Source organism: Podarcis cretensis (assembly GCF_951804945.1).
Source record: "Podarcis cretensis genome assembly, chromosome: 3".
Classification (NCBI taxonomy): Eukaryota; Metazoa; Chordata; class Lepidosauria; order Squamata; family Lacertidae; genus Podarcis; species Podarcis cretensis.
In genome coordinates, this window is record NC_137172.1 from 125,037,208 (window position 1) to 125,065,162 (window position 27,955).

General features: G+C 44.6%; 1 protein-coding gene across 5 annotated transcripts; it reads left to right on the forward strand.

Annotated features, from left to right (window-relative positions):
• The first annotated feature begins 233 nt into the window (after positions 1-233).
• MEP1A (meprin A subunit alpha) lies at positions 234-26,244 on the forward strand. 5 transcript variants are annotated; one of them, XM_079969814.1, is made up of 14 exons: positions 234-340; positions 3,983-4,007; positions 4,112-4,159; positions 5,058-5,098; positions 5,196-5,271; positions 6,192-6,309; positions 7,641-7,816; positions 10,946-11,167; positions 11,332-11,469; positions 13,977-14,192; positions 19,297-19,770; positions 21,249-21,422; positions 22,446-22,638; positions 25,842-26,244. In XM_079969814.1, exons 1-14 carry the CDS (start codon positions 242-244, stop codon positions 25,978-25,980), a joined length of 2,139 nt encoding a protein of 712 aa, XP_079825940.1. In that variant the 5' UTR covers positions 234-241; the 3' UTR covers positions 25,981-26,244. The 5 variants fall into 5 exon arrangements, with proteins under 5 accessions (XP_079825940.1, XP_079825937.1, XP_079825941.1 ...); XM_079969811.1 differs by lacking the exon at positions 234-340 and adding an exon at positions 799-2,097; XM_079969813.1 differs by lacking the exon at positions 234-340 and adding an exon at positions 2,135-2,442.
• The last annotated feature ends 1,711 nt before the right edge of the window (positions 26,245-27,955 follow it).

A 27,955-nucleotide genomic window follows, 5' to 3' on the forward strand; every position in this document is an offset into this window, starting at 1 on the left:
TCCGTATCAGCCGGAAGAGTTTGTTAATTTTAAAGCTACAGCAACATGTATCCGCCTGGGAGTGCGCACAAAGAACGGAATGAAGAGGCGGGGTGGAAATGGGGCATCTGCACACAAGGGGGACTCGGGAAAAGGAGGAGGCAGGAGGCAGGAGGCGAGGGGCTGGAGGAGGTGAAGGGCCTCTGTGCGCCCCAGGGGCTCCGAGCCAGAGAGAAATGGGGCTGGTCGGAGTGCAGGGAGAATGGAGGAAAGCGAGGAGGAGCAGCAGAGACGGGGAAGGGGTGCGAGGGGAGGCCCCAAAGGAAGAGTGGGGGGCACGATGATGGGGAGGCAGCCGAAGGTGGGATCCGGGGAGAGGAAGAGTTGGAAGCATGGCAGGGGAGGGAGCGAGGGACGGGGGGGGGGAGGGAGCCGCGTGCTTCGTCGCTTCCTTGCGCGGGAGGCGGAAGATGCAGGAGATGCGCAGAGCGGGGCGGGGGGAGCCAAAGCAAGGCTGCAGAAGAGAGGAGGAAGGGGGGGAAGGCAAGGTTAGTCGTTGCCGGGGGGGGGGGCACGGAAGAAGCTCGAAACAAAGAACACCAACGTGCGCCGCGGGTTCTGAAATTGCGCAGGAACCCTTTGCCGAGACCCTGGGAGATTCGCAGAGGCCGAGCTCTCTTTTCCAGAGGAGCCCCCGTCCGGCTGGGGGGGGGGGGGCAGCCGCGAAGGCGCCCGGCCAGGTTCGCGCTGCTGGTCCGGGGCGCCCCACCCCCGCACTCCTCTTCCTCCGCCAGTGCCCCCCCCCCCCGATCCCTTCCAGCATCCAAAGCAGATTTGCAGGCTCAAAGCAAGTTCATGAGAACAAAAATTGCTGAGCAACCAGAAAGTGTGATGTTCAAAAGTTTAATTTATCCGCTCTACATTCAAATCCTGAGTAACAAATTCTAAGTACTATATAGAGCAAGAGGAAAATATGGCAAGGAAAAAAACTGTTAGTAGCAGGCATCGGAGTAGGCAGGATTTTTTAAGGGAGGGTGAAATATATTCAGTTGCACAGTGATTTCATGCTCTTTATTGCAGCTCCTAAAACAGTGAATGCATGCCCCCCCCCACCTCAGGCTTTATAAACATTATTTACACAATGGGTTCCTCCTGATTGGCTGATTCTGCTTCCCTCCTGGAGCCTGATTGGTCTTCTCCTGCAGGCCAGTCAGGTGTTGCATTCTAGGATCCTACCTGCCTCTTGTTCTAGGATCCAAGCTCAGTCCATAACACCCCTCTTCTCTATGTTCCCCTGGCACCCGGGAGGTTAGCATTCATAGCCGCCAAGGTACGCCGTGTGCCTACATATGCGTTGTGGTCAGGGGTGTCCCTCGGCGGGGGTTTCTGGTTCTGGCTCTCGTTCCGGCGCTGCCGGCTGCAACGGGGCCTTTTGGTCGGGCACCGCCGGTCTCCTCAGTCATGGGTCTGGTTCCTGTGGCCGCTCAGCCTCGGGGGTCACCTCTGGCCTTACTAGTTCTGCCTCCCTTGCCTGCTCCTCCTGCTCATGCAGGAGAAGAACCCAGGAAGGATGATTCAGGTGGATAGCTGTGTTGATCTGACATAGTCATAATAAATAACAAGATGAAAGATGAAAAAATCTTTTTAAATAATTCCAGCGCCACCTTAAAGATCAACTAAATATAAGCTTTCAAGATATGTTGTTGTTGTTTAGTCGTTTAGTCCTGTCCACCTCTTTGTGACCCCCTGGACCAGAGCACGCCAGGCACTTCTGTCTTCCACTGCCTCCTGCAGTTTGGAGTACCACTCTATTCCAGACCACACCTGGAATACTGTGTCCAATTCTGGGTGCCACAATTTTGGAAGGATGTTGATAAGCTGGAAAGTGTGCGGAGGAGGACCATCAAGATGGTCAAAGGTCTGGAAAGCAAGCCTTTTGAGGAACGGTTGAGGATGCTGGGCATGTGTAGCCTGGGAAAAAGGAGGCTGAGAGGAGATATGAGAGCCATCTTCAGATATCTAAAAGGCTGTCACATGGAGGAAGAACTTTCTCACAGTAAGAGCTGCTTGACTCCCAGGAGAGAGGTGGTGGACCTCCATGGAGGTTTCAAAGCAGAGGTTTGTGGTATGTCATGTTTCAGCAATGATACATTCAGATCAACCTCAGTGCTCTAAAAATACAGTGCATGCAGATCCCACTATCTGAACACAAGGCATTCTCAGGAAATTGTTAGGTAATGATTTCCATTGATTCCTATGGGAAAATTTATAATGCATTCCTGACCACAGAATTTTAACCCCAAGATGACAAAAGAAACATTGGGAAAACCCTCTGCAACCATCAAAAAGGCAGACAAGGGAGGAAAAAAATGTATTATTGATCCAATCTCTCCACCCTCTTCCTCCCCACTCCCTTCTGGTTTCTGGAAGATTGGCTGCTGTGGACCAGCAATACACAAAAAGGTTGTTTAAGGCTCTTATTCTTTTACACACACAGGTCCGACTGTTTGGATATCTGTATGGCAAGGTTTCGTACAACAAGAGTTTGGATAGCAGGACTTGCATGTATTATGCCGGCCTTAATTGTTAGTCATTCAACTAACTTGCTAGATGCTCCCTGTGATGTTAGCATGCAACCTTGAGCAGATGGGGCACTTTCACACCCACTGTCACTGTGATTTTCTGATTTTCAGAATCTTGAGCCTAGCTAGGATGCATCAATTACAGGGGGAAATAGCAAGATCCCACAGACTCCCAAGTATAGAGATATGGGTGTCTTCAAAGACCCCCCCCCCCCCGATGGACAAATCACTCAACAATGTCTTGTTGTAGGGGAAGCGAGAGGGAGAGAAATGCAGGCAGCACCGGGGTGTGTTCCTGTTACTTTTTAAGGAGAAGGAAGGTGCACAAAGGATGCAGAAGGGCCCACATTGGAGGCCCGAGAAAGTATTTCAGAGGAATATCAGGAACCTGAAGATACATAAAGGAAAGCAAAACCCCCAGCTGGACTATATATTTAGCACTGTGGTTAATGGAGCCTGATTTTAAGCTTCAGGGTAGTTATTAACAAGCTCCCTGAGGAGATTGTTCTCTCTGTCAGTCCCTCTCCTACTGTCAAGAGGGAACTCGCTGACATAATGTGTGGGACGCTCTGCCCACTCAGCCCGTTTAATCATATTTCACAGGACATCTAGTGCACTGGAGGTCGGCAGTGGACACTGAGTTCAGATTTAATCTTATAGTCATAGGATTCTGTTTGCTTCTGTGTTGTAATTAAAATATTAATTGAATTTTGATTTTGCAAGAAGTTCAAAATGAAACAAGTAAAACGCACCAGGCAGCGAATAACTATACATGCATCTAAAAGGTCCTCATTAGCTTCTTTGAACTCACTATTACTTACTAACATGGGTGGACTAGATGATCCTCAGGGTCCCTTCCAACTCTACGATTCTATGATTCTGTGAAAGAGGACTGCTGTAATCAGAGTCTTTTTGTAGGAGATTCTCTTCTATAAAACAAGCTTTTAATTCCATTGATTTTGTGGAATAGGGACTGACAGGCAGGCAAATGGCAGCAATAGTCAGAACATATTTTGCCTGGCTTTTTCAGGATGGATTCTAACTGAACTCTGCTTGCTTTTAGCATACCTCACCTAGGTTCTGCAAAGCAGCGCAGAGAAGCCTTGACATCTCGGCTGCTTTGCTGAGATGTTTCTGCCTCTGGTTTTGTTAACGTTCAATGAGGGGTGGGAGGATAAGCTCCAAGCCTCATTTAAAAGTGTTTCTGCGACAAGCTGCTTTGTGCATTGACAAGAAGGGATTAGAAGGTCTGTTTCTTTCTGCCATGGCTTCTAGTACAGCTTTCCAGTTTTTCAGTCTCACTGTGCTTTTTGCACATTGCACCTCATTTTCAGTAAGTTTCGATCCAGCGACACTCCTCCCTCTTCATTGCCTCTTTCGGTGATTGCTAAACCCAAGGAATAATTTTCCTTCTTTTTTAGGTCGACCGCTTACTACCGGATGATGGTAAGGTGCTGGAATTCATTAAGACGCTCAAAGTACGGTAAAACATTTTTTATTTCGTTTTCTCTTTGTGTCTAAAACTTAATATTATTGCTTGTATTGATTAGATGCTGATGCTGGTGAACTGAGAAAGGACATCCCTGAAATAAATTCAGGTGGGTTGCAGTGAGACAGTTAACACTTGGATAAACATACTCCCAACCCAAAAAACTTTTCTTTTTTAAATAAAGTGGGCTCTATGAACATTTTGGCACTTTGCTCAGCTCCTTTCTTTGGCATCAAGAACATTGCATTTTATGGTGTTGTGGGTTTGTGGTGTGCAGTTTGATGTGTGTCTTGGGGTAACACTCCCAAGATCCAAGAGCTGAAACCATATTCTCTCCCTGCCCCTTGGATAAATGTTCTTGCTGGCCAAGAGATAATTTAACTGTTCGGATAAAACTTTGAAAAGAATCCAAAGGGAATATTCTCAACAGAATTCAAGAAGTTTACCTAGTGGACATTTTCTGTTACCCGTGGGTTAACTCCTTTCAGCTCTCCTCTGAATGTGTTTCTTTTCTCCCAAGTTTTAAAAAAACTTCAAATCTTTTTGAGCTTTTCAACAAAAGTTGTGTGTGTGTGTGTTTCCCACGCCCCCTTCTTAAGCAAAATCAAAACAAATCAAAACAAAGCAAAACAAAGCAAAACCACTTACCTTTGAAAGGAAGAGTGGTACTCTGAGTAGGAAATGAAGATTATGAACACGCACAGAAATGGCATTTCCAGTTAAGACTTTCTTTTTGGAAGGAAATGCGAAGCAGTCAGGACCTGGTAGGGAAGGTTGTCTAGGAAGGAGGAGAGGCCCCGTTAGAAGCCATAAGTGAATTTAGAGTGGTGTTGCTAAACGCATATGGCCATGTTGCAGATATTAGTTTGGTGCGCTTTGAATAGAATTGTTAGTCATGTTGTGAGTCTTTATAGTAAGCATATTCAAAGAGTGAACACATTATTTTAAATATCTGATGAATCATCTTTTGCATTTTGATGATGCCACCTTTTTTTATTTTCTTCTAGCTGCTGGACTCACCCTCTTCCAGGGGGATATTGTACTGCCTGTAAGTGTTGTTGTTGTTTTAGGTCATACATTTTTTCTTCTTATTTGTGTGCCCAAAGGTAAAGCATCTAATCTTAACCTTTCTCCATTTTCAATAGAGAAGCCGTAGTGCGATCAAAGATGAGGCTTACCGATGGCAGTTCCCTATTCCATTCATTCTGGGTGACAGCCTTGGTAATACAACCTTTGTATCACTACAATACTGCCGAGGTTAAAATTGATCCTGTTGTGATTCCTCTAGCTGTGCCTCCTACATTGCACAGGGGGTGGACTAGATGACCCTTGGGGTCCTTTCCAACACTATAATCCTTTTATTCTATGACTCAGAAGATCCCTGTACCTGCACAAATAAATAACCCAACCTGTTAAGCAGTTCCTCTGAACAATTCCCTGCCTTTTACGTAAAGGTAATCTGATGTCCCTCTTTAAGCTGCAGTAATCACAGGAACATGGGGTCTTACATCCTAGGCCAGGGATCGGCAACGTGCAGCCCATGGGCTGGAAGCAGCCCATGGAGGCCATTTAACCGGCCCACGAGCCACCCCAGAACCGAGCCGCCCGCTGCGCTAAACTGGTGCAGTGGGGACTCACTTCTGCAGCGCCAGAAATCACAGGCACACTCGCTTGTGCGTGCGCGCATGCGATCCAGCATGATCCAGTCCACGGAGGGATCTCCATGGGACCGATCCGTCTCAAGCAAGGTAAACCTTGCCGCCCCCTGTCCTAGGCAGGTCCATTGAGCTCAGTATTGCACACTGAGTGACAGCAATGGCTCCCCCAGCTTTCAGGCAGTGGGCCTAATCCCCACTGGGGATGCCACTTGGGGTTGGGCCTGGGACCTTCTGCATTCCAAGCACATGCCCTGCTCCTGAGCTAAGGCCATTCCTCTCAGTTTTCAGAAAGATAAAGCTAGTGTAGATTTGTCCTGGTCTGGTGCATGTAATGTCTTTTGTTTTGTACCTGTGTGATTTGTGCTCATATTGTATTGTGATGGCCATTGGCTATAAACAATAAAAATGATTGATTGATTGATTGATTGATTGACTGATTGATAGTGGCAAAACTGATTTCTCATGAACTCCTTTTTTTTAAAGATCTCAATGCCAAAGGGGTAATTCTTAGAACGCTTGAAGGATTCCAGTTAAAAACCTGTGTGGATTTCAAACCATATAATGGGGAGCAGTCGTATATAATATTTCAGAAGTTAAAAGGGTAAGTAAAAACACATTGGTGCTTTGGGTTTTTCTTTTTTAATTTTTAAAATTAAAAACACATTTATTCAAAGGTTGCACTGCCATAAAACCACAGAATGGTCACCTCATTTTCCAGAGACATTTAGGTAAGAGGGAGTGAATCACATTGTTCTAGTTTCTTCCAAAGCGATGGAAGCTTATGAAATCTTGGCTGTGAATCATTGCTCAAGTACTCTCTTGTTTGGACAATCTTGTAGAGATAGGAAACCTGTGAATTTCATTTTCTCTCAATTCATCTAACTTCAGCAGCGAGGTTGTTTGTTTGTTAAAGTTGCATGAAAATTTGTACACTTTTTGTATGTAACTTTGTCTAATAGAGGCTCCCCCCAGCCCCCGCTATAAAGCTGCTTGAATGATATTTTCACCCGTATTTGCTTTTTTGTGTGCTCTTCCCCCTAATATACAAAAGCATTTTCTGTCTGGTGAAGGGAATCACAAAATTTGGAGAAGTGCAAAATCTGAAAGGTAGCTGTGCTTTGGTTGGTCGTGCCGGCTTGATCCCTGAGACGCTGCACCAGAACACAACAAAAAAGCCTCTTCCTGTACTTCCTTCCACCTTCCTGAACCTGGTTTGGTCCTCCCTCCTCTGCCTCTAGCCTTGTGTGGAATGAAGATTTCCAGCTGTATCATCACCATTCTAGTTGTGCAGATATAGTGAATATGTTGGGGGTGGGGTGGATCTTGTGCGCTCACAGCCTCATGGAAAAAGAAAAATGGAGAGGAATGATAAAAGGCCAGAGGTAGAGGCAGAAGGAGGGCCAGAGAGTGCAGAGGACATAAGGAGGACTCTCCACTTCTTCAGAGACTTTGCTATGAAGGGGACGTGCGGATGGTGGGAGGAAGTGTGGTCCAGAGGAAAAAGGAACATGGGAAGAGTCTGGCTGCTGGATCCGGCCAAACAGGGCTCCGCATGTCAGAGGTTATTGAGCTACTGCATCTGTATTGCAGGGGGTTGGTCTAGATGACCCTGGAACCCATGTCCTGCCATACAATTCTATGATTCAACAAAACCAGATGACAGGAGCTGGCCTTGATACAGCCCATCACTATTTATTTTGTTTTCTTTTCTTTTAAAAACTGTATTTTACGTGCAGTTTGGCCCTATGAATGCTGAATACAAAAAGAAGAGGGAACGGAAAGTCAAAGGAATAATTAAAATTAATTTAAAAGGTGTAGTCAAAAATAGTTACAAATTGTTATTGGTTTCCACATATAAAGAGTGTTGTCCAAAATGAAAAGCTGAAAGTTTATCCCTGTCAAGCACCTTTACTTTTCATTTGCGTTTTTCAGATGTTGGTCTAAAATTGGAGATGTAAAAGGAGGCCAGAACCTTTCTGTTGGTGCAGGATGTGACACCAAAGGCATCATATCTCATGAGATCTTACATGCTTTGGGACGTATCCATGAGCAGACACGGGCAGACCGAGATGATTACGTCAAGATCTGGTGGGATCACGTGCTTCCAGGTTGGTGTTCAGGCCCTTGAAATGAGATGGAATGTGGACATTTCAGCTGCCTTGTTTCTCCTCCTGCGGATGCCAGGGGAAATGGGGGAAAGGACTTTGGAGAACAGATGGGTGATTGATCTCGCCTCTGGTGCTATGTATTATTCCTCTGCCTTATGCGAAACATTCATTCAAGAGAATATACATATGCATGCTCAGCAGTTAGAACAGGCATAGGCAAACTCGGCCCTCCCGATGTTTTTGGGACTACAACTCCCATCATCCCTGACCACTGGTCCTGTCAGCTAGGGGTCATGGGAGTTGTAGTCCCAGAACATCAGGAGGGCCTATGCCTGAGTTAGAACAATTGAAATGGTTTATTGTCAAGAAATTTGAAGCTACTGAAATGGCTTTACAATTGTCCATCTACCTAAGTGGTATTATTATTATTATTATTATTATTATTACCCAAGATGGGTTACAACAATGTAAAAATACAATATTAAATATTTTGTAAATGCCTTTAATTTCATATATCCCTAAATATACTGTAATATTCACACATTATATGCCCACAAAACCAGGCTTTCTACTAAGTGTAACTCAACAGACAATCCCAATTCTCTGATTATTATATAAGTATGATGCACATGTTTTCAAGAACTAATTTGTTATTTTCGTGGTCAATTGTTTTTTTAAAGTTTAGTCATTAGCCATAACCAATTACCAAAAATTAAATTAAAAACAAAATTGAATGGCCCTGGGATCTTCAGATGAAGAGTGGTATACAATTATTATTATTATTATTATTATTATTATTATTATTATTATTATTATCAAAAAGAACAGCCTGACATTTGCAACACAATTAATCCCATTTAGCTTAATTAAAGTACATTCATGCCTTGGCTAGTGACAATTAAAAATGACAACTTTTCATTATCCTGGAATCATTATTGAAAAGTAAGTGATCCATATTTTTAATTCCTGGCTATTGGCCACCATGGGAGTTGTAGCCCACAGCAGCTGGAGGGCACCATGTTGGCTGTCCCTGTTTCAAAATATTGTTTATTTACACCTCGCCTTTTTCCCTGTCAGGACTCAAGGTGGCTTACAGCTAAAAATAAGCAAATCAAGTAAATAAATAAAAATATTTAACCAACTGTGTCACAGATAGCTTGGTTCTGCCCCCCCCTAAATCTTGACTTTGCCCATGCCTCTACCTGAAGAGACAGACATTTAAACCTGGTTTGTATTTGAGCAAGGTGTGCAAGGAAACATACATTATAGGTCAAAATGAAGGCTTGTTTTCTCCTGCTCTGGAGGGTAGGACCCAACAATGGCTTCCAGTTACAAGGAAGGAGATTCTGACGAAATATCAGAAAGAACTTTGGTTGGGTGGCCATCTGTCCTGGATGCTTGGGCTGAGATTCCTGCATTTCTGGGGGTTGGACTAGATGACCCTCAAGGTCCCTGCAAACTCTACTGTTTTATGATTCTATAAGAACTGGACTCAAATGTTCATGGGGGCAGGGTGAAATGTCTCGTCCCTTGACAATGGAATTGATCTTTGGGGAATCAAAATTCCCAGACCTTTTGAGCATGCCCAGTGGTGGGAGGGTCTTTCTAAATTGCCCAAGAGTTTGGTTGTTTGTGGCATTGAACATTCAGTTACGAGTGGCCCTGGACTGTTGAAGGGAGCCAAGCTTCATAGAAGTAGAAGCTTCTGTCTTATTCAACATCTTTATCAACGACTTGGATGATGGACTCAAGGGCATCCTGATCAAATTTGCAGATGACACCAAACTGGGAGGGGTGGCTAACACCCCAGAGGACAGGATCACACTTCAAAACGACCTTGACAGATTAGAGAACTGGGCCAAAACAAACAAGATGAATTTTAACAGGGAGAAATGTAAAGTATTGCACTTGGGCAAAAAAAATGAGAAGCACAAATACAAGATGGGTGACACCTGGCTTGAGAGCAGTACATGTGAAAAGGATCTAGGAGTCTTGGTTGACCACAAACTTGACATGAGCCAACAGTGTGACGCGGCAGCTAAAAAAGCCAATGCAATTCTGGGCTGCATCAATAGGAGTATTGCATCTAGATCAAGGGAAGTAATAGTGCCACTGTATTCTGCTCTGGTCAGACCTCACCTGGAGGACTGTGTCCAGCTCTGGGCACCACAGTTTAAGAAGGACACTGACCAACTGGAATGTGTCCAGAGGAGGGCAACCAAAATGGTCAAAGGCCTGGAAACGATGCCTTATGAGGAACGGCTAAGGGAGCTGGGCATGTTTAGCCTGGAGAAGAGGAGGTTAAGGGGTGATATGATAGCCATGTTCAAATATATAAAAGGATGTCACATAGAGGAGGGAGAAAGGTTGTTTTCTGCTGCTCCAGAGAAGCGGACACGGAGCAATGGCTCCAAACTACAAGAAAGAAGATTCCACCTAAACATTAGGAAGAACTTCCTGACAGTAAGAGCTGTTTGACAGTGGAATTTGCTGCCCAGGAGTGTGGTGGAGTCTCCTTCTTTGGAGGTCTTTAAGCAGAGGCTTGACAACCATATGTCAGGAGTGCTCTGATGGTGTTTCCTGCTTGGCAGGGGGTTGCACTCGATGGCCCTTGTGGTCTCTTCCAACTCTATGATTCTATGATTCTATGAAACTCTTGGGCAATTTAGAAAGAAGATTTGGAAAACCCCTAAACCATGTTAAAAATATAGGCTGATGTGTATTAGATTCCTGTTTATATGTTTTCCTTGTAAAAGCCATGTGCACTTTTTTAAACATTCTGGCGTGACATTTTCATGCATATTCCTCTGCAGTTGAAAAACAGTGCTTTCTCGTAAGAGGTAACAGCAGTGAGTTGAAGGTTGATGAGAGATTTGAAACTGTGAACTCTAGCAACATAGTTCATGCTCTTAACTAGCACACATTAGTTGAGGTCATAATTTTTCTACACATATTTGTTCAGAGGGTGACCCCCCCCCCAAGTCATCTTACGAGTCGAAGGTGGCAGCCATGGCCCTGATGAAATCATGGCATCCTGTTCCATAATCAAGTCAGTTGGCAGAGCGTGGGTTGCAAGCCCTTGGGGAGCACTTCCAGAAAGTAACTGTGTGGTGTTTATTCTGCATGCAGATCAAGAGTACAACTTTAAGAAAGCGGATGATGACGATATAACAGACTTGAATACTCCTTATGATTACGAGTCCATCATGCACTATGGTCCATCTTCATTTAGTAAAAATGAAAGCTTAAAAACAATTACTACGAAAATACCAGAATTTAATAACATTATTGGCCAACGCTTGGATTTCAGCGCTTCTGACCTGGAAAGACTCAATCAAATGTACAACTGCAGTAAGTCATGATGAGACAGTGAAGTTTGCAGAGTGAAACTGAATCCATTGCCTTTGAATAAAACTGATTAAATGGTTTTGTTAAATGGAAATGGGAAAGGCACTTCTCTTTAGTTTTTAAATATTTATTTCTGTATTTTTACTCTCCCCTCACTCCTGCCCCAGCGAGAACTGTCACCCTTTTGGACCAATGTGATTTTGAGTCAGCTGATATATGTGGCCTGGTTGAGAAAACCAGTGGAGATACCAACTGGATTCGTAAGAAGAGTGGCCAAGACCACACCCTCTCTGGACGCTGCAAAGGTAAACTGGGGACAATCCCCTCCTTCTTTCATGGGACCAGTTCTTTGCTTCTTGATTTGATCACTGTGTTATCTCCTGTTGACTCAGTGGAAAGTCTGTCACAACTCTTGGCTTTGCCATTTTCCTGAGCTTCCGATCATCTTGGCCCAAAGTGAAGTGGAAGACATGCCAAATGAGTCTTTAATCCAGACAGCGGTTCCAGTAGTTACATTTTATACTTCTAAGAATAGTCTGAGACTAGTCAATTAAAGTGTGCAAAACTAACGTAAGGAGCATTTGCAACAGGAGCAATTGCTTCCAGTTCTGCACTTCTATGATCCTAGATTTGTTGTGTTCATCATTCAAGTGAAAGGGAATTGAGCGAGGCCACTTAAGGAGCTGGACTCCGGCAGCTTTAATTCAATGAAGTTTTTGTGGTGTTGGAGAAGGACCACATTTGTGTCAGCAGCAGAGTGTCCTGTTCAACCCCCAAGTGAAAGAATTGGACTCCTTGATGCCAGATTTGCATCAATTTATTGTTTTGCATAGAATCTGTGTGCAAAAGAATAAAAGGACAGAAACCTGACTCCACAAAAGAGACGCAAGGGAGAGAACCGACTTGCAGGAGGACTCCATTCTGGGTGACCCCAGTGCTGCACTAGATGATACTGGAGAAGGGAAAACGGGGAAGCATCTGCCTCCTCCGTTTGATAGAATTCACTGAACTTCAGATCTGTGGGGCTACTTCCACTTCTGGAGCCTAGCCAGTGGCTTAAGCCCTGCCAGTGGTGAGGTGGGGGGTGGGCCTTTACTCACCTGTCTCCCAGTTCGCCCCCTCACATTGCAGCCAGTAGGTCAGAATTCACCACATCAGCTTGAGGGTTGGCATAGTTGAGGAACCATTTAGCAGGAGTGGCAGGGGGATGGGGATTCTGTAGATCCTCTACTATTCCTCAACACACACAAACACCCCCCCGACCTGACCTGTTTGGTTCGCTCTGCAAGTGGGACCAGGGCCAAGTCACTGCCTCTCTGCAAGGCAAAGTAGCCCTTTTGTCACATCAAACAGCCCTTGGCTGGCTTTAGGGCTGCAGCCTTCATTGCATACAATTTAAGAAGAAGGAAAAAACGCATAACTTGCCAATATTCACTCCATTCCATTTGATAACTGAAGTGATTGAGGGTCTTGGAAGCCTTCGCTTGGTAAGAAGAATCTAACAGAGACCCTTAGCCCCTTGAAGAGCCATAGTACCCAGGACTCTTAGGAAAGCCAATGACTGCTCAGCCATTTTAATACCATGAAGCAGATATAGAATCATAGAATCATAGAGCTGGAAGAGACCACAAGGGCCATCGAGTCCAACCCCCTGCCAAGCAGGAAACACCATCAGAGCACTCCTGACATATGGTTGTCAAGCCTCTGCTTAAAGACCTCCAAAGAAGTAGACTCCACCACACTCCTTGGCAGCAAATTCCACTGTCGAACAGCTCTTACTGTCAGGAAGTTCTTCCTAATGTTTAGGTGGAATCTTTTTTCTTGTAGTTTGGAACCATTGCTCCGTGTCCGCTTCTCTGGAGCAGCAGAAAACAACCTTTCTCCCTCCTCTATGTGACATCCTTTTATATATTTGAACATGGCTATCATATCACCCCTTAACCTCCTCTTCTCCAGGCTAAACATGCCCAGCTCCCTTAGCCGTTCCTCATAAGGCATCGTTTCCAGGCCTTTGACCATTTTGGTTGCCCTCCTCTGGACACGTTCCAGTTTGTCAGTGTCCTTCTTGAACTGTGGTGCCCAGAACTGGACACAGTACTCCAGGTGAGGTCTGACCAGAGCAGAATACAGTGGCACTATTACTTCCCTTGATCTAGATGCTATACTCCTATTGATGCAGCCCAGAATTGCATTGGCTTTTTTAGCTGCCGCGTCACACTGTTGGCTCATGTCAAGTTTGTGGTCAACCAAGACTCCTAGATCCTTTTCACATGTACGGCTCTCAAGCCAGGTGTCACCCATCTTGTATTTGTGCCTCTCATTTTTTTTGCCCAAGTGCAATACTTTACATTTCTCCCTGTTAAAATTCATCTTGTTTGTTTTGGCCCAGCTCTCTAATCTGTCAAGGTCGTTTTGAAGTGTGATCCTGTCCTCTGGGGTGTTAGCCACCCCTCCCAGTTTGGTGTCAACTGCAAATTTGATCAGGATGCCCTTGAGTCCATCATCCCCTAAGTGCCCCTAAGTGCTCAGTTTTTTCAAATTTTTGGAACCCAGTGAAAATAAAATTCTCAGTATTTGTAAGTTATAAAAAATTACAGACATTGTGATTCAGGTTGTACGTAGCTGATTGGGTAGAGCATGAGACTCTTAATCTCGGAGTCGCTGGTTCAAGCCCCACGTTTGGCAAATGATTCCTGTTGGACTAGATGATCCTTGTGGTCCCTTCCAGTTCTACAATTCTGTGGTTCTAAGAGGTAGCATATGCATAATAATGCTTGATACGCCTTCAGTAGCTCTAGCTTCTTCTCCACAGATTCTGGCTATTTCATGTACTTTAACACCAGTTTTGGGAAGAGAGGCGAAACAGCGATTTTAGAATCCCGCATTCTGTACCCAAAGAGGAGAAACCAGTGTCTCCAGTTCTTCTTCAAAATGACAGGAAGCCTCTGGGACAGGCTTTTCATCCAGGTGGTCAAGGATGACGGCACCGGAGAGGTCCGCAGGCTGGTTAAAGCCAAAACATTTCAAGGTAATGTTGAAAACCAGTAAAAGATTTTTGGAGTGTTCTAAGCATACAGTGATACCTCGGGTTAAGAACTTAATTCATTCCAGAGGTCCGTTCTTAACCTGAAATGGTTCATAACCTGAGGCGTGCTAATGGGGCCTCCTGCTGCCACTGCTCCACTGGCATGCAATTTCCATTCTTTTTTTATTTCTTTTTTAAAATAATTTTTATTAACCGACCAATCAAATCAAATCAAATCAAATCACATAAATTCCGAATTACAAAGCTGAATCTTAAATTTTGTTGAGGGGACCCATATTTCAAGATCCAAAGGGGGATTCTGATCATCTTCTTGCTACTGCGTTAATATCTGAATTAGTCCAAACAAAGTTCATAATTCTATCCAGTCTTATCTTGCTGTTTCCGCATCTCATCTTGTTCGTATATTTTCTCTTTTTTCTTTATGATCTCTTCTGATAATCTCCTTAAGCCGATAAGCACCAATAATAATCCTATGTGAATTTTTCGTTCATCCAATCTTCAAATCGAGATGGTTTCCGTATATCATCGCATTCATAAATAACATCGCTCTTTCCATCATTCCATCCAGGACGCAGGTGGCGCTGTGGGTTAAAGCCTCAGCGCCTAGGGCTTGCCGATCGAAAGGTCGGCGGTTCGAATCCCTGCGGCGGGGTGCGCTCCCGCTGCTCGGTCCCAGCGCCTGCCAACCTAGCAGTTCGAAAGCACCTCCGGGTGCAAGTAGATAAATAGGGACCGCTTACCAGCGGGAAGGTAAACGGCGTTTCCGTGTGCGGCTCTGGCTCTGGCTCTGGCTCTGGCCAGAGCAGCGATGTCACGCTGGCCACGTGACCCGGAAGTGTCTCCGGACAGCGCTGGCCCCTGGCCTCTTAAGTGAGATGGGCGCACAACCCCAGAGTCTGTCAAGACTGGCCCGTACGGGCAGGGGTACCTTTACCTTTACCTTTCCATCATTAATCACAGAACTGTCGTTCTTAAGTCCCTCTGAGAAGTTTCACCCACAATATAAAAACAGCTCTATTTCTCTATTTCTCCTCCCAGACTTAAGTCCTCAGACCGAACTTCCCAATATGGCGACGGTATTTTTAACTGCAGCATTCCAAAGCCCTTATAGAATCATAGAGTTGGAAGAGACCACAAGGGCCATCGAGTCCAACCCCCTGCCAAGCAGGAAACACCATCAGAGCACTCCTGACATATGGTTGTCAAGCCTCTGCTTAAAGACCTCCAAAGAAGGAGACTCCACCACACTCCTTGGCAGCAAATTCCACTGTCGAACAGCTCTTACTGTCAGGAAGTTCTTTTTTTTTTATAAAATTTTTATTGAGTTTTCACATTTTATAAACACAAACACACACACACAGACAAAGACAACACATATAAAGTTTCATATCCTTACTTTCCTAACCCCAGTTCTTGACCTCCCCCCACCCCCCCTTCATACATCCTAATTCAATTAAATTAGTTCAGCAAGTTCATATCTCTCATCCTTTACATATTATTATTATATATATATATATTTAAAGAAATACTTAATTCTTATTACTTGGCCAAATTTTACTTATCCAATTTTCTTATAAATATTAAATCCTTTTCTAAGGTCGACTCAAATTCCTTCCACGAATTTCCCTTTTATCTTAAAAATAGGTCATAATAATCAAACACAAAGGTCATAAACATTTTTTTTTTAAAAAAAATTCTTTCTCCCCCCCCCCGCCCCAGTTTCTGTCCCTTCCCAATGTCCCCATGTCCACAAAAACAGTTTTTAGCCTGGATTCCTCACATCTGAGGCCTTTAAATCTCTGTCAGTCTCTCTCTGCTGATTTTGTTGGTAGCCCTCTTTGTTGGTCATCGGGTCTCGAAGGAGTTCTAGCTCAGTCTCATCAGATTTTCTTCCATCCAAAGTACTTGGTACCAGCTGTTGCGAAAGGTCAGCTAATCTTCCATACTCAAAGAGGAAGCCCCAATCATATTTCTTGCTCCTTTTAAATTCAAATATTCCAAGTGTTCCAGGGGCTTCCTCCCTCCTCTTTCGCATCTTTCGCAGATTTGTAATCCAAAGGTCTTCTTCTTTATGTTCTGACAATGTAGGCTTCTGGTTGGTACTCTCCATCTGTACTGGCCCTTGTTCCCTCTCCTCCTGTTCCGAAGTTATCTCTTCTAATTCAGCTGTAGATTTTTTCCCGGTCAAATCCATTGTGCATTCAGCAGAGTCACTTATTTTAGAGTTCAAGGTTATAAGTTGTTTATTCATAGCCGTAGTCTGCTCCTGCAACTTTCCCACGAGAAAAAACATTCTTTCTATCTCTGCCTGTAGTTTTCCATCTGCAGCCATTGTAGTGTTTCAGTGTTTCCCCTAGGGGGATTCTGGTTACTTAATAGTCTTTTCCCAACAGTCCGTTACTTTGTTATTTCACTACTTTGTTCCCAACCAGTTTAATTCAAATATAACAAATTTAGTCCAGAAAGGTGTTAAATAATAAGATTTTTAACTTTCACTGCCCGTTTGACAGCTCCTTTGACAGCTGTCAAACTCCTTGTTCCTTTTTCTCCAGCTCACATACAGGACACTCCCGGGTCGGGGGGGGGGTTAGAAAAGGGCTTCTAAAATTCCACTCTTACTCTCCAGCACAAATCTTCTTCTGTCAAATTCATGAAAATATTATCTTTTAAAAAACCCCAAAAAGAAAAAAATCTCCACCTTAGTTCTCCGATCCTTGCTTTAAATCTTCTGTAAGCAGGGGGGTGCGGACTTCCCTTTAGCACATCCCCCGATCGTACCGAATTCAAAGGTAGAAATTTTAAAGTCCAAATTCCATTTTACTCACGGATTAATTAAAGTCCGAATTTCAGGGAAGAAAGTCAGCGGTCTCCGGCCATGGCTCGCGGCTTCGCTCCACTGCAGTAGCGGTCCACTCACAGCACCACGCCGCTCCCCGTACCCTCTCCACAGCCTTTAAAAAGGCTCTTCGTGGGTCGGGGGGCGCTTTAGGTGCCCGCTGAGTCACCAAGTCCGCAGGCTTCAGCGCCTGCGGTTTCTGAGGGTCCCCGCGTCGCCGTCGCGGTAGAACCCTTCTCCAGCGGAGCCGATTCCCTCCGGAGCTCGGAGGGAATCCGCCATTAACCAGATCGCGCTAACCCGGAAGTCCCAGGAAGTACTTCCTAATGTTTAGGTGGAATCTTTTTTCTTGTAGTTTGGAACCATTGCTCCGTGTCCGCTTCTCTGGAGCAGCAGAAAACAACCTTTCTCCTTCCTCTATGTGACATCCTTTTATATATTTGAACATGGCTATCATATCACCCCTTAACCTCCTCTTCTCCAGGCTAAACATGTCCAGCTCCCTTAGCCGTTCCTCATAAGGCATCGTTTCCAGGCCTTTGACCATTTTGGTTGCCCTCCTCTGGACACGTTCCAGTTTGTCAGTGTCCTTCTTGAACTGTGGTGCCCAGAACTGGACACAGTACTCCAGGTGAGGTCTGACCAGAGCAGAATACAGTGCCACTATTACTTCCCTTGATCTAGATGCTATACTCCTATTGATGCAGCCCAGAATTGCAATGGCTTTTTTAGCTGCCGCGTCACACTGTTGGCTCATGTCAAGTTTGTGGTCAACCAAGACTCCTAGAACCTTTTCACATGTACTGCTCTCAAGCCAGGTGTCACCCATCTTGTATTTGTGCCTCTCATTTTTTATACATTTTATACATTTATACATTTTTAATACATTTTTATACATTCCACGCTCTTCTTAAAGCATGCTTTGGTTAGAAAGTTTATCTCCACACAGACATAAATCCACAGCTTAAGTCTTTCAAACGACATTTCTGACTTGTGAGGGGGGGGGGGATTCTTGTTTTATCACATAGAGGAAAGAAAGGAAAGTTTTTTCCCCATTCCCCAACCAGTCCTTTAGCCATACCGAGTCTTGGTGTGTCTTCATCTGGTTAATTCTTGTTCTTCTGACTCGTCTCGTTTATCAGAGATCTCTTCTGTTAGCAGTCTTTACTCCCCCTCCTTCCTTGAAATATGTGCATTCGCTTCATCCTAATCGTTTCTTTTGAAGTTCTTGCAGCTAGAGGCGCAGATCAGAGGCAGCGTCCAGGAGCGCCGACATCCACAGAAGGGCATTCTGCCTAGTGCCCCCATCCCCTCAAATTCGGGGGTGGTATAGGGCACAGCAGGCAAGGGCAGCCCCCCCCCCAATCCTGGGGGGGGATAGGGAGGCTATTACTCCCATCACAGCCTCCAAATTACCTCGTGTGGGTCGGAGAGATGTTATTGTCAGCCATCTTCTGATGCGCCCCTAGTGGCCCCCGATTTCCATTCTTATCCTGGGGCAAAGTTCTTAACCTGGAGCAACCACTTCCTGGTTAGTGGAGTTTGTAACCCAAAGCGTCTATAACCTGAAGCGTCTGTAACCCGAGGTACCAGTGTACCTTGTTTTAAGACCACAGCAAGATTTTATATCATTTTGGCAGTGACTGCAATGGCCAAGGACTTTGGTGGTCATATATTTGGAGCAGATTCTCACTCACGAATAACTCCTGCACAGGAAAAAGATGTAGGAAATATGAGCAACATCCTTTATGAAGACTGTGCAAGTGTCTATTTCACCAGATTTTCCAGGGTTCTAAAATGCACAGAACCCTGCATCAGATAGCCACCTTCCATTTGGCCACAGAGGCAAGCTGCTTCTTCCTGCTGTCCCCTCATCAGTTTACTGCCTCTGTTAGTGGCACATGTGTGAATTATTCTAGGTTAATACAGCATTACTAAGAGCTGGAGTCAAGCAACAATGGGTTCCAGGAAATAAGTTATGCTTTTACAATTAATGGCAATTTTGCTATCAGCAGATACAGCAGGTTTTAGGGATACTGTAAATGATTCAGATAATTTCTGGGTCATTCCACTTCTGCATATTTTGGGGGGCTGGAGTCTCTTTTGTCCAATTTCAGCAATAATGTGCAGATGTTTAGTTTTTTTTTTTAAAAGAAGAATTCCACATAAAACTCTGATATGAGCGCCAACATGGTCATTTTTCTCATATGCCAACACAGAAGTCTCAGTGTCTGTCTTTACTTCCCATAGGAGACAGCGACCATAACTGGAAAATTGCCCATGTGACTCTGAAAAATAAAAAAAAAATCAGGTATCTCTTCCATGGCCTAAAAGGCAATCCTGATGACTCATCTGGAGGAATTTTCATTGATGACATAACCCTGAGTGAAACGCAGTGCCCCAGTGCTGTCTGGCTTATTCGCAACTTCTCTCATCTTCTTAGAACTGCCCCCGAAGACTATGCCATGCTCAGTCCCCGGTTTTATAGCTCTGAAGGCTATGGTTTTGGCATAACGTTGTATCCCAGAGGCCAGAGTGATTCTGCTTCGGCAAACTACACAAGGATTTCTTTTCACCTGGCTAGTGGAGAAAACGATGGTGTCCTCGAGTGGCCAGCTCTGAACAGGCAGGTGACAATCAAGGTGCTAGACCAGCATACCAATATCAAGGAAAGGAGGTCCATCGAGAGGAGTTTCACAACAGATGAATCACAGGTTCTTCCAGGTAGGTAGCTTCTGCCTGATAAGGCAAGAGGGGAGTGAGTGGTTCAATGTTTTTGCCTCCCTGAGATGCTGGAATACAAAATGCCAGAGCTTTTGCTCAAGATTACAAGCAAATGTCACAGAAGATGCTGAGAGTAAAATTCTTTATTTGTGTGCTGTTAATTCAGCAAAGGACGAATTTGCTCTTTAACAATCCAGGGAGACAGGGAATGAAGCATAAACTGTGATTTAAAAAAACCCCGTCACAGGAACAAGTTTGTAACAGGAACAAATCTTTGGTGTAAAATGCTTCCTTTAAGGCACATTGATACCTTCAGGTAATAATAATACTATGACATTTGAAGGACATAAAGCAACTGAAAGCAATATAGCAAATCAAAGGAGCGAGCTGGCTGCTCCTCCTCCCTCTTGTCCCTCTTGACATGCTCTGAGGGGGCAGTTGGAAAAGTAGCAAAAGCCGCAAGGAGGAAGCCATGAGGGGCTAGTGGGGGCTGAGATTCTGCTCTTGGTGCCAGAGCTTCCCTCTGCAATGCCTCACTTGTTCTTTCATCTGATTCATCTCATGCAGCTTTCCCACCAAATTTGTTCTCAAGGCAGCATGCTAAAGTTAAAACCAACACAACAGCTTAACAAAGGAAGGGTATTTTTTTCTCCCAGCTAGAAAACTCTATCTGGAATTCAACATAGTGCTAGGTGGCGTATGATAAGGTTGCCAGACGTCCCCGTTTCCCAGGCACAGTCCCCGGATTTACAAATCAGTCCCCTGACAAAATCCATCTATTTAGCAGGAAGTTGAAAAGTGTCCCCGGATTTATTGAAAAAAATCTGGTACCCTTAGGGTATGAGCCTGCGAAGATGGGAATGCAGCACAGCACTGATTTGAAAAACTGTTAGTGGTTGTCATGTGTTTCCTTTTGAAAGTGAGCTGGCTTCTGGTGTCACAGGGAAGGCACTCAAACAGAAGGCCCGCCAAATTTCTGGTGTCCTGGGCACTCATGGCAAGGCCTCAAGTATCCAGGACCCAGATTACTTTTGGGCTTTAAGTGTCAAAGCCAGCACTTCCAAGTCAGCCTAGAATCAAAGTTGCAATCCTTGCAGCTCCTCACAGAGTGGATCACATGGTCTCTCAGACTGTCAGCTGTCGGGCTGATGCCTCCTGGACCTACTGAAGTTTCTGAATGCTCTTCAAGGCCTGCGCAGGCAGCATTGCAGTAGTCCAAAGTAGGGTATGTGCACATTGGCAGCTTAAAAGGCAGAGGTTGCTCCCCCCCCCGCCCTGCTTTCCAAATCACATTTGATAGGAAGCCTCCGAGGGAGGGAGGGAGCAAGACGGGAAGCCTGGGGAGGGAAAAGTCCCCGGCTCTGGTGCTCCTGGGTACAATAATCAAGACCAGAGTCAGTAATAGGACTGTTGACTTAATTTAGAATTTGTGTGCAGAGAGCAAACAGTGTTACTGTGTAATTTGTACTATTTTGTAGAAAAAAATGATTCTTCCCGATGGGGAAAGCCTTCTCTTCTGGGGAAATTTGATACTTCATGCAAATGCAGCCGGAGCATAGATCGAGGATGGAGCAAATTTGTGTCCCATGCACACCTAAGAGGAAGGAATTATCTGAAAAATGATGATCTTATTATCTTTGCAGAGTTTGACGGTATGGAAAAAGATTCTATTAGAAGATGGAAAGCAGAGTCTTTTCAGTTTTGACTTATTAAAAACAAAGAACAGAAAGTTATTTTTTCTTAAGTAAGGAAAAGGAAATAACTGTAAAGTATTATTGGGGCTCCATTTGAGCTAAGATTCTACAAAACCTAGCATTCAGTTCCTGGGATTTACTCTGAAGAGTAATAGTAAAAAAGTGTTAGTGAACAAGTACATAATGTTTTTCATTCATCACTGAGTAGCCACACATCTGGAATTAGCAGAAAGAACCTCCAGGGAATAATAATAATAATAATTTATTTTTTATACCCTGCCCATCTGGTTGAGTTTCCCCAGCCATTCTGAGCGGCTCCCGATCGAGTGTTAAAAGCAATACAGCATTAAATATTAAAAACTTCCCTAAACAGGGCTGCCTTCAGATGTCTTCTAAAAGTCAGATAGTTGCTTATTTTCTTCGCATCTGCTGGGAGGGCGTTCCGCAGGGCAGGCGCCACCACCGAGAAGGCCCTCTGCCTGGTTCCCTGTAACCTCACTTCTCACAATGAGGGGTAACGCCATACAAGTCTCATTTTTAGAAATTAAGCAATGTGCACCACTGTTCTCATTTATATAGATAGATTTTTATCCAATAGAGTGTGTATTATATATAACAAATGGCTCCAGCTTCTCAATATGTTTGGGTTTCTCTCCACCCACCCTCCGCAACCGAGGACTAGGATTCTTACAAACAGCCACCTAGTATTTTATGAGAAAATTACAATTGTGTATAAAGGTTATTTACTTCTTTTTAGTGCAACATTTGACAAAGACATTTAGTTTTAGTCTGCATTGCTCAGCCTAGTTACAATTTTCATTTCATTTCATTTTAACCTACTGTAACCTATGCATTCAGGTTTTTTGCTGCTGTTTTAAATAAAATTAAATAAATTAGTAGGTGTAAGTTTTCATTTCAATTTTGGTTGAAAAATATGTGCCACATTTGTTTGGACCAGTCCTTTCTCTCTTTCTGAGTAAGATTTAACACATCTCAAGAAGACGGAACACATTTTCCCAGAAAAACGGCCTGTGGAACAGAATGACTCCCTGGAACGGAAAAAAAGATCAGCCTCTCTGGAAGACTGGCAGTCCTACCTGAGAGAACAGTGTGGCCCCAATCCGTGCCAAAATGATGGCATTTGTGTAAAACTAAAAGGAAAAACAAGCTGCAGGTATCCTATGCTTTCATGGCATTTTTTTTCTTTCTCATTTATGTGCCACATGATTAGATCACAACAACAACAACAACTTCAAAACAAAAAAAAAATTCCTTCCAGTAGCACCTTAAAGACCAACTAAGTTAGTTCTTGGTATGAGCTTTCGTGTGCATGCACACTTCTTCAGATACACTCGAAGATGCACACGAAAGCTCATACCAAGAACTAACTTAGTTGGTCTTTAAGGTGCTACTGGAAGGAATTTTTTTATTTTGTTTTGACTATGGCAGACCAACACGGCTACCTATCTGTAACAACAACTTCAAAGGTAGACTCCACCATGGGAGCAGGGCCAGGGTGGGAGAGTGCTAGAGTCCTGTCTACTCAAGTTGCATTCCAATCTGTTACCTCCAAAGATGTGGACAGGCTGCTTGGACGAGTGAAACCAACCACCTGTCTCCTTGTTCCTTGCCCTTGGCTTATAAAAGGTAGCCTCGAAGGGCTGGGCGATGGGCTTCATGGGGTGGTGAATGCTTCTCTCTGTGAGGGAGCCTTCCCAGACCCGCTGAAAGAGGCGGTCATTAAACCGCTTCTTAAAAAAAAATTTTAGAACCGGCCAATTTGGCCAACTATCACCCAGTCTCAAATCTTCCATTCTTGGGCAAGGTGATTGAGCGGGTGGTTGCCGAACAACTCCAAGCACGCCTGGAGGATGCGGACCATTTGGATCCCTTCCAGTCGGGATTCAGGCCTCATCATGGGACTGAAACTGCCTTGGTCGCACTGGTCGATGAACTTCAGCAGGCTAGGGACAAGGATGAGAGCTATTTCCTAGTTCTGGATCTCTCAGCGGCCTTTGATACCATCAACCATAACATCCTTCTGGACCATCTAGAGGGGCTGGGAGCTGGGGGCACTGTTACACAGTGGTTCCGCTCCTTCCTCCTGGGTCGTGTCCAGAAAGTGGTGTTGGGGGATGAGTTTTCAGACTCCTAGGCCCTCACCTGAGGGGTCCCTCAGGGTTCCGTCCTCTCCCCCATGCTTTTTAACATCTATATGAAGCCTCTGGGAGAGATCACTAAGGGGTTTGGGCTGGGTGTTCATCAGTATGTGGATGATACCCAGCTCTATCTCTCTTTCGAATCAGAACCAGTGAAAGCGGTGAAGGTCCTGTGTGAGTGCCTGGAGGTGGTTGGAAGATGGATCACGGCTAACAGATTGAGGTTGAATCCTGACAAGACAGAAGAACTGTTTTGCGGGGACAAGGGGTGGGCAGGTGTGGAGGACTCCCTGGTCCTGAATGGGGTAACTGTGCCCCTGAAGGACCAGGTGCGCAGCCTGGGAGTCATTTTGGACTCACAGCTGTCCATGGAGGTTCAGGTCAATTCTGTGTCCAGGGCAGCTGTCTATCAGCTCCACCTGGTACGCAGGCTGAGACCCTCCCTGCCCACAGACTGTCTGGCCAGAGTGGTGCATGCTCTGGTTAACTCCCTCTTGGACTACTGCAATGCGCTGTATGTGGGGCTACCTTTGAAGGTGACCCAGAAACTACAACTAATCCAGAATGCGGCAGCTAGACTGGTGACTGGAAGTGGCCGCCGAGACCACATAACACTGGTCTAGAAAGACCTACATTGGCTCCCAGCACGTTTCCGAGCACAATTCTGTTGGTTCTGATCTTTAAAGCCCTAAACGGCTTCAGCCTAGTATACCCAAAGGAGCGTCTCCACCCCCATTGTTCACTGAGGTCCAGCTCTAAGGGCCTTCTGGCGGTTCCCTCACTGCGAGAAGTGAGGTTACAGGGAACCACGCAGAGGGCCTTCTCAGTAGTGGCACCCTCCCTGTGGAACGCCCCCCATCAGATGTCAAGGAAATAAACAACTACCTGACTTTCAGAAGACATCTGAAGGCAGCCCTGTTTAGGGAAGTTTTTAATGTTTGATGTTTTATTGTGTTTTTAATATTCTGTTGGGAGCTGCCCAGAGTAACAGTGAAAACCCAGCTAGATGGACAGGGTATAAATAATATTATATCACCACCACCACCATCATCATCTGTTTTGCCTTTGCTTTTCTTGCAAAAATTCCAGCCCATTGATGTTGCACTTGGATAGGGAAAGGACTTTGTGCCAGGGTGGCTCCCCTTTCTTTGAGGGCTGCTCTGAGCCATGGTCCTCTCTCCAAGAGCTGCAAGTGGGCATAGCCAAAGTATAAAAGTGAGCATGGCCAAAAGAAATGTATTATTATTATTATTATTATTACTACTACTACTACTACTACTACTATTATACAAATTTGGGCAGAAAATTTGGGCACAAAAGCCATTTGTACTATAGCAGGGGATGCATGGTCAGTAAAAAGCAACAATTATTTTTATTTTATTTTTTATTAAAGAACGAAGGAAGAGTCCCAAAACTCCTTTTAGTATCACAAAGGGGATCTATTGGAGCAATCTGTTAAAAAAAAAGAATTGCAGGGACCATGGGGGTGGCACATAAAACTTTGTGGCATCACAGGAGCAGTCAATCATTTAAGGGGGTTTCTTAATTACAAATTTATAGGGGTCTTTGCAAACACACCAAAAGACGTGGCGGGGGCTCAGTTACAGCCCCTGGGGTGCCAGTTAGCCCCCCCCCATGCAGAGGAAGGCTACTCTGTGTGTGCTTTGGAAGCATAGGTACAGCTTTTCTCCATGAATCAATGTCAACAGAAGCTACACCTGTTGAATTTTCTCCTACCTGAGATCTACGGATGAAGGGTGGTATATAAATTTAATAAACAATAACAGTAATAAATAGCATGCAGCTATTAAAGGCCCCAGAACACCACCCTTCAAGCTCTTAATTTAGCATTTACCTCTGTCCCTAAAATCTTGGCAGTCTTTGAAGCAGGCCAACATGGGCAATGGCAGTCTGGTTGCTCTGAACATGGAGACATGCATTAGGTTACAGCTCATATTGGGATTATGGTGGTGACACATTTTCTGGGCTGGGCTTTAAAACTAATAAGGGGCAGGGAGGCTAACCTTTCCTTGAGGCAACGAAGCAGCTCCAAACTACCTTCCACTGGGAATTCCTGAACTCACATCAATGTTGTCCCTGAACAGTCTTCAAAGAAGCCTCCTGTTTACACTCTTCATTTGCATTTCGGCTGCTCTAAATTGTCATGGGGAGAAAATCCAAGCTCCAAAATAGACATTTTCCCATCTTCTGTTTACAGGTGTGCTACAAGCTACCTCTTCTTCTACACAGGAGTGAGATGCCAGGTGACACATGTCCATTGGAACACCCTTGGTCTGTTAGCTGCTGGAGCTGTAGCACTAACCATAGTTACAATTTCCTTATTAGTTAGGCAATAGTCTTCCTTTTTCCAGAGTGTAGTTTTACAGTGATTTCATACTTTCCGTGAATTTTGTTGTAATTCCAACTCACCTGAACTCGATCATCTGAATTATGTGAAAGTGATAACATGGTCACCTCCTGTCACCTCAGTCATGTGCTCCAAAACTGGAGGCCAAACAGGGAGGTGATAGAAGGTCCCGACTCCTTGTCTTGGTTTAACTTGACATAACAGATAACTGCCCTTAGAATCTCAATGGAGCATTAAACATGACTATGGCCTCTGTTGGAGTTCTGTTGATTTCATTGTGCAAGCAGAGTCTGTGGAGATGCGAGCAGATATTATGTGCCTGGTTTAGAAGGCGGAGGAGACCTCTTCAAAGTTGGCTTTGCATTCTTAGAGCGTTTGCACTGCGCAGTTCTATTCCAGGCATAAGAATGTTGCAGTATCCTTTCTCCTTTCCTCCTAAAATGCTTTGCTGTTGGTTTTTATGGGTGTGTAGTCCTCAGCACCAAAGACAATGGGGAAAGGTTACTTGTGAATTACTGTTAACTCCAGATTAAAGTTGTGACACAATGTGTGGTACAATAGTTATCTATAGAATGCCAAAGGAATGAAAGTTTCAAACTGAGTACTAGGGATGAAAAAGGTGCCTAGCTCAGTGGTAGAACATCTGCTCTGCATGTAGAAGGCTTCATCGCCACAGCATCTCTAAGCAGAGCAAGGTGAGACCCTTGCCTGAAACCCTAGAGAGCCGCTGCCGGGACTTCCGGGTTAGCGCCATCGCCGAATGGCGGACTCCCTCCGAGCTCCGGAGGGAGCCTGCTCGGCAGGGGCTGGGTCCCGCTGCGCCGGCAACGCGGGGGCCCTCAAAAACCATGGGCGCTGAAACCCATGGACATGGTGACTCGGCGGGCACCGTTTGCGCCCCCCGACCCGCGAAGGAGCCTTTTTAAAGGCTTCGGAGCGGGGGACAGGGGGTGGTGTGGTGCTATGAGTCTTCTGCTTCCCCTGCCGAGTGAAGCCGCATGCCATTTGACGGAGAGCGCTGACTTCTTCTATTGAAAATTTGGACTAAAAAGAATAACCCGTGAGTAATTGGGAAATCAGAATTAAAAGGAAAAATTTTTTTAATTTGGAACGAGCGGGGGAGGTGCAAAAAGGAAGTCCATCTCCCCCCTGTTGTAGAGGATTTAAAGCAAGAATTGACAACTAAGATTGAGAGAAGGGTCTACTTTTTATTGATAAAGTTATTAATTTCACGATGGAAAATTACAAGACTGCGCTGGAGGAGAAAAGTGGAATGTGTGAGCTAAAATGGAAACCCCCCCCCCCCCGGGAACCATCCGTGAGAGCGCCTGGTGAGGAGATATAGAGGCTTTGACAGCTGTCAAAGTAGCTGTCAAAGTTGAAGAATAAAAAGAGAACTTTGTTACGATGACTTTGCCGGTTATATTTGTTACAATTTGGATATAAATTGTTGAAAATAAGGGATAACAAGTTACTCTGACTTTTGGGTATGATTTGGAAGGAAACTGAGTTACCATAATCCCTCTAGAGGGGGCTTTGGGACATTACAAGAATTGCTGTAAGTGGAAAAATACGCATGGAATTGGACAGGACTTTTTATCTCCTGGGAAAACTGCAGAAATGAAACATTATTTTGTCTACAGAGGTCTCTACACTAAAGGAGACAATAGATCTATCTATTGAAGAATGGAAGGGACTTGACGCAAGTTTTTGTTCCTGAACAAATAAAGCCTCTGTAGAGGAACTAGAAGCTTTTGGAATTAGAACGTTTTTGCAGTGGAACAGGGAAAGAAACCAGAGGAAAGTGAGGAAAGAGAACAACACGAATTGGACAAAGCTGGAAGTGGGAACATTTGAGACATCCAGATTTAAAAGGTCTAAGAAATAAAAAATTTGAGTTTTACTCTTAAATATAGAGATCTGGATGGAAAAAAGAATGGACCTTCTTGAGATAGAGTCCTTCC